This window comes from Chiloscyllium punctatum, chromosome 33 (genome assembly GCF_047496795.1).
Source record: "Chiloscyllium punctatum isolate Juve2018m chromosome 33, sChiPun1.3, whole genome shotgun sequence".
Lineage (NCBI taxonomy): Eukaryota > Metazoa > Chordata > Chondrichthyes > Orectolobiformes > Hemiscylliidae > Chiloscyllium > Chiloscyllium punctatum.
In genome coordinates, this window is record NC_092771.1 from 21630502 (window position 1) to 21637356 (window position 6855).

At 46.8% G+C, this 6855-nt stretch overlaps 1 protein-coding gene across 1 annotated transcript; it reads left to right on the forward strand.

Moving 5' to 3' along the window:
• Nucleotides 1-318: 318 nt before the first annotated feature.
• LOC140458594 (C2 calcium-dependent domain-containing protein 4C-like) lies at nt 319-6441 on the forward strand. Its single transcript, XM_072553348.1, has 2 exons — nt 319-686; nt 5333-6441. Exon 2 carries the CDS (start codon nt 5422-5424, stop codon nt 6415-6417), a length of 996 nt encoding a protein of 331 aa, XP_072409449.1. The 5' UTR covers nt 319-686; nt 5333-5421; the 3' UTR covers nt 6418-6441.
• Nucleotides 6442-6855: the final 414 nt, after the last annotated feature.

The window sequence follows — 6855 nt, forward strand, 5'->3', positions numbered from 1 at the left end:
TGAGAAATTACACACCATGGCTACAAATAATCGGCATCTGTACTTTTTCTGTAACTGTTCAGTCGGACTTTTGCAATTTCACCTCCCCAGTGTTTGCAATTTAGTGATTTTTATGTCATCCCTCTCAGTAAGCTGCTGTTGCCATCTGGTGAATGGATCAGCCTGATACCATTGGTCAGAAAATAATAAAGCCAGGATTTGCAGGCTGATTGGTTTAGCTTATGAATGAGTGTGACCAATCGGTTCAGCACCTGCTCTGAGTCACCCATTGGTTTATAAAAACAAAGTGTGGCACGGAGTGACCAGGAGACTGGACTGTGCAGAGTGACCAGGAGATTGAATAACACTTCACAGAGTGACCAGGAGACTGGACTGTGCAGAGTGACCAGGAGGCTGAATAACACTTCACAGAGTAATCAGGAGTCTGTGCAGAGTGACCAGGAGACTGGACTGTGCAGAGTGACCAGGAGGCTGAATAACACTTCACAGAGTAATCAGGAGTCTGTGCAGAGTGACCAGGAGACTGGACTGTGCAGAGTGACTAGGAGGCTGAATAACACTTTACAGAGTGATCAGGAGACTGACCGGGGGTCTGGACTATACCAAGTGGCCGGAGAATGAGCAATTGAGTGAACAGAAGACTGGAGATTGTTGTACAGAGTGACCAGGACTACTTACCTTTCCAAGTAAATATGTCTTAAATTTGCAATTTAGACTGAATTTGTGAGTTGTAGACAATGTGAAGTAAGATTGTGTGACAAATTGCAGAAAGTCATTAATAAACATACAGAACTGCTATTCAGTTAGCAAATGAATTTCAACGCAGCTAAATGGGAGGTGGGGTGTTTTGGTTGGAGCAATGAGGAATCAATATTTTGCTTGGATAGAGTCTAAAAGGGGTAGAGGAATCTGGGCTGTAGACAGGCGCATATCTCAAAGTAGCAAGATGGGTTAATATTGATAACATAAAAATACAAGATGGAGTTTACTTCTTGAAGGCTATGACTGAAAGAACGAGAAAGTCCAGTTTAATCTGGATTGTAACAAAAACAGAAGTTGCTAGAAAGGCTGAGCAGGTCTGGTAGCATCTGTGGAGAGAAATCAGAGTTAACGTTTTGGGTCTGGTGACCCTTCCTCAGAACTGATGGGAGATAGGAAAATGTTGGATTTTATGCAGAGGATTGGGGGTTGGGGGTGGTGGTGGTGGGAAGGAGTAAATGATAGAGTGGGGTGGGGGGGGTTGGGGGGGGGGCAGCAGGGCCCAAAGACAGAGAAAAACAGTCAGACAAAAGTGTGGACAATAGCCTGGCTCAGAGAGTGAATAGTCATTACTGGGGGCTAACAATAGATTTTGTGTAATAGACAACAAGATGTAATACAGATGTAATATGGTAACAAGACCAGGCATGGGGTAAAGACTTGGGAAAGTTCAAGCCCTAAAGTTATTGAACTTGATATTGAGTCCAGATGGCTGCAGGGTCCCCAAGCGGAAAATGAGATGTGATTCTTCCAGCTTGCACTGAACTTCCCTGGAACACTGCAGCAAGCCTGAGACAGAGATATTGGCCAGGGAACAGGGTGGTATGTTAATGGAAGGCATCTGGGAACTTGGATTGAACCTTGTCTGGATCTCACATGAAGCACAGTGAATTGTTCTGGTCTCCATCTTATGAGACTGCTAAAACCTCCAGTATCATCCTTCCGAATCTTTTTACAATTTCAGGCAAGACTGGGGCAAGGGTTCTTTTCTCTCAAGAGGTGAAAGCTCAGAGATGACATGAGAGACCCTGAAAATGGTAGCAGGGGCACAGAAAAGGGAACCACAAGTATGAGGAAGTCACTAATAAATCCAGTCTGGAAATCAAGAGAACTCTTTCAGCTGCGGGAATGTGCACCGTGCTGCTGTTGGAAATAGTTGAGGCAAGCAAAGTAGGGATGTTTAAGGGGGACCGAGCTAAGGGAGCGAGGTGATCCAATGGATATACTGGTGGCATAACGTGAAGAGGTATATGAGGAGATTTGTGTGGAGCATTAACCTGACAGCAGACAAATGGGCTAAGTGGCCTGGTCTGTAAATATGTTGTAATTTGCTGACTTGCTGCACATTGTTCAATATTTTAGTCCATGATTAAAAATGGGAAGAATGTTGTACTGAGTGAGTGACCACACACTGGACAGCTATGAAGTGGGGCACCGTGACTCTGGTGAATCTTGTACTGAGTGCACAGGCAAGATCCGGCAGATCCTGCAAATCGAAAATAAAATCAGAAAATGGTGGAAAAATGCTCACTGGGTCTTAGAGTCATAGAGGTCTCCAGCACAGAATAAAGTCCTTTGATCCAATGAGTCTTTGCCAATCGAAAACAGGCTCTTAACTATTTTGATCCCATTTTCCAGCACTTGGTCCATAGTCTTATGTGCTTTGGCATCACAAGTGTACATCAAAATGCTTCTTAAATGTTGTGAGGATTTCTGACTACTCTTACTACTCCTACAGGCAGTCAGTTCCAGATTCTCACCACCCTCTGGGTGAAAAGATTTTTCTTCATGCCTCCTCTTCAATCCATCTGGCAGAAGCTGGTGTAATTGGGACAGTTTGAGTGTGACAGGCTGAATATGTCAAAACTGGGAAACAGGTGAAATGGTGTAGGTCCCAAAGTGGGGAAAGAAGATACAGGAAGGTCTATGATAGGGTGAAAGGCAGGATGTTGCTGTTAGAAGGCGGAAAGCTAGAAGGTGTGTTGTTGATTTCAACAATCAACCTGATATTGATCTAATATTGATGAATAATAGCAGAATCACCACTTATAGTATGATGTGCCAGTGCCGGTCAGGGAGGGTTTAAGGTTAGAAGTCACATAACACCAGGTTATAGTCCAAGAGGTTTATTTTAACTTACAAGCTTTTGGAGTGCTGCTCCTTTGTCAGGTGGAGTTAACACCAATAATTACTGTGTTGCCATAGTCTTACCAGACCATAGGGACTGCTAGGAGAAAGTGAGGACTGCAGATGCTGGAGATCAGAGCTGAAAATGTGTTGCTGGAAAAGCGCAGCAGGTCAAGCAGCATCCAAGGAGCAGGAGAATCGACGTTTTGGGCATGAGCCTTCTTCAGGAATCATGGGGACTGCTCCCTCATTAGAGAGAGAAGCAACTGGTGGTGATTTAACCTGAGGGCCAGCAGACCTCAGGTGAAGGAAGAGGAGAGTCCTACATCGTAACTTTAAACTGGTGATAGCAATTGAACTCACATTGTTGGCACCATACTGCTCTATAAACCAGTAATCCAGCCAACTGAGCTAAACCGATTCCCAACCCTAATAATAGCCATTGAACAAAATGTAAAAATAAGTGATGATTTTCAAATTGTTGAGTTCACTGATGAATCCTGAAGGCTATCCAGTTGAAAGATGAGGTGAAGCTGGGCTTGATTGGAATAGTAAGGAGATCAAGGACAGCTAGGTGAGAGTGGCAGCAAATGAGCTTTGAGGATATTTTGAAAAAACATGGATTGTTTTCACTTGAACATCAAAGGATGAGGGGTGACCTGATAGAAATTTAGAAAAGGCCAGGGTAGAACAGACAGTCAGTCTTTTTTTCTGGAGTAGAAATGTCAATTGCTAAGGGACATAGGTTTAAGGTAAAAGGAGGTAATTTTAAAGGAGATGCCAGGGGCAGTTTTGTTTTATACAGAAGGTGATAAGTGACTGGAATGCACTGTTAGAGGAGGCAGTGGAGGCAAATAGAATAGCAACGCTTGAGAGGTGTCTTGGCAGATAGATGAATACAGGGAGCTGAACAGCGTAGAGGCAAAAGGTTTTTAGTTGAGAAAGGTGTCATGTGTCGGTGCAGTCTTGGTGGGCTGAAGAGCCTGTTCCTGGACTGTGCTGATCTTTATTCAAAGTAGAGAAACAAAATGACAGGTGACTGGAGGCTCAGGGTCAGACATGTGGACCGAATAGGGATATTTCGCATTTGCATTTGTTTTCCCCATTGTAGCGGGCACTTTGTTGTGGGCAGTTGAGTACAGTAGAGTAGATTGACAGCAGGCACAGTGTTTGAGGCTGCTGTTGCATCTCTAGTTCCTGCATCAACAGGTGTTTTGTGAAGAGAGTGGGCTATTAGGAGTGACTGAGAGTGGTCCAAGGCATTGTAGAGGAAATGGTCCCTTTTGGAATGCTGAGGTGGAGGGGAAGAAAAGATGTGTTTACTGGTATGGTATCATACTGAAGGCAGGGGAGACAGTGGAGGATGATTAAATGTAGGGGTTGGTGGAATGGAAGGTGATGCCTAAGGGGAGCCTTATCATGGCTCTGGGGAGTAGGGGGACCTGTGAGAGCAGGTGTACGGGTAATGGGATGAATCCAATCAACCATGGAGGAGGGAAATCTTCTTTGAACACATTTTCTGAAGGCAGTCTTGCTTTTCACCTCTTCTAGGCTCACCTTCATCCCCATATCATCTTGTTTTGCCTTGCACTGTCACATCTTCTGTCATATAGTCTGACCTGCCTTCCACCCAATCGTAGATACTCCCCATTGTTCTTTCTTCTTTGCTCCTTCCTCTTTCCCTGCCTCTGCATCTGCTCAAAATCTTATCACATTGATTGCCTTGTCTGGCTCCCATGTTTCTAGTTGATGACTTTTCAATCATTTTGTTTCCCTCGATTTGACCTGCTGGACATTTTGAGCATTTTCTGTCTGAGACTGAATACATTTCCATTGAGTGACCAGGCTAACGTGGTGCTCTGTAAGACAGGTAGCTGGTGGGAAAGAATTCATCCTACAATTGCTCTCTATGCTTGCTCTCTGAACCTATTGATGTAGAGCAGCCTTTTTGCCTTGGAAGGTGATATGACCCTAGGGCAGCAGTGCCTGCATTGAGATTTGCCTGCAGATGCCTCACAGCACCAGGCACCTGGGCTCAATTCCAGCCTCGGGTGACTGTTTGTTTGTCTGTGTGGAGTTTGCACGCTCTCCTCTTGTCTCTGTGGGTTTCCTCTGGGTGCTCTGGTTTCCTCCCACAGTCCAAAGATGTGCAGGTTAGGTGACTTGGCCATGCTAAGTTGCTCACAATGCCCAGGGATGTGCAGGCAAGGCCGATTAGCCATGGGGAATGCGGGGTTACAGGGATTGGGTGGGATGCTCTTCACACGGGCAGTGTGGACTCGATAGACCAAATGGCCTGCTTCCACTAGATTTGATGATTTTGTGTATATGTAAGAACCTCTCAGATAGTGTTGTCTCCATCCTTTCTGTTTTGTTTTGGGAGGCCAGAGTTATTGGGTGGATTCTCACATACTCAAAGTAATTCTTATCTTCCTTCTGTTTGCAGACTGACAGTGAATCTTCCGGTCAGCCCGTTTCGAATTCCTCCCGGTCTCCTGCTCCACCAGGCCGGATTGGAGCCCTGCAACAAGGACCATGCTTTATATTAACATCTTGACCCCTGACTGTGTCCCTGACTTTTTCATCCCACCCAAGTTCACTCCCCAGCAAACTCTTCAAAGACTGGCCCCGGGTATGAGTCCGTCCACTGCAGAACAAGGCCTTGGGGAGTGTTGCATCGCAGTGCCTGAATGTCGGGGTCACTTGAGCCATGAGATGGCTCCAGCGGATGGCTACGCAGTTGGAGACGGCACAGATTGGGACCCCACGTCCCAGGCTGCCCTGTCACTGCCACATTTTCCCCGGGCCCACACCCCTTACGGTTTCTGCCGGTTACTGGAGAGCCCACACACCAGGCGGAAGGAGTCAATCTTCCACGACCAGGAAATCTCCGTGGGGTCAGTGTTCCCCTTCGCCCAGCTCCCCGCCCCTAGCCCTGCAGGCAGCGAGCCAGGCACCTCTCCCGAATCCCCCCCTGCCACTCTATCCCGGGTGCTGAGCGGCCTCCTCATTTGGAGCCGGAGGAAGGTGCCGGGTGGCTCAGCGAGGAAATGCAACTCCCTCTCCAGCTCCACGGATAGCAGCCCAGACCACAGCCCCAGGTCAGCCGGTGCTCCCTTCGCCCCAGGGACGTTGACCCTCGGGCACAGCCTGACCAAGGAGAGCACTGCCGCACTGGGGGGCACTGGCGTCTTGCGGCTGCGGACTGAGTATTGTGGCGGCAGACAGCGGGTCTGGATTCGCCTGCTGAGTTTGGAGGGTCTGTACGAGCAGTACACTGATTGCCAGACCATCAGCTGCTGCCTGACCCTCGACCTGCAACCGGGTAAAAGTCAGAAGCAGCAAACTGCCATCGTTCGCAGAAGCAGGAACCCAATCTTCAACCAGGACTTCTTCTTCTTTGGAATCCCTGAGGAAGAGTTGCACTCCAAGTTTTTTAAAATCAAAGTTATTAATAAAGCCTCCAGGATGAAAAGGGGCTGTATACTGGGAGTGTGCCAGCTGTGTTTAGCCAGTCTTTTACCGCTGTAGGTGCTGCATAAAATGTGTCGTGCTTTTCAAGTGCTGTTTTTATTTAAATTAACATTAAAGACAAATCAGTTCTGAGTCGGTTGTTGTGATGTGAATGTTGGGAGCAGAGGTTTGTCGTCGTGTTGTGGCCAGTTATTCGGGGAATTCTTGAGATTTTATCACTGAGAGTGCTAGAGATGTACTGCATGGAAACAAACCCTTCAGTTCAACGCATCCATGCTAACCAGATATGCTAATTAATCTAGTCCCATTTGCCAGTAATTGGCCCACTTCCTTCCAAACCCTTCCTAATCATGTACCCATCCTTTTAACTATTGTAATTGTACCAGTCTCCACCACTTTCTATGGCAGCTCATTCCAAACACACTCCACCCTCTACATGAACAACGTGCCCCTTAGGTGCCTTTTAAACAGAAATGAGGAGGCTGTTTAAGGAGC

What these genes read in the sequence shown, in the direction of transcription:
- LOC140458594 (XM_072553348.1), top strand. Translation starts at nt 5,422, where the DNA reads ATGCTTTATATTAACATCTTGACCCCTGACTGTGTCCCTGACTTTTTC.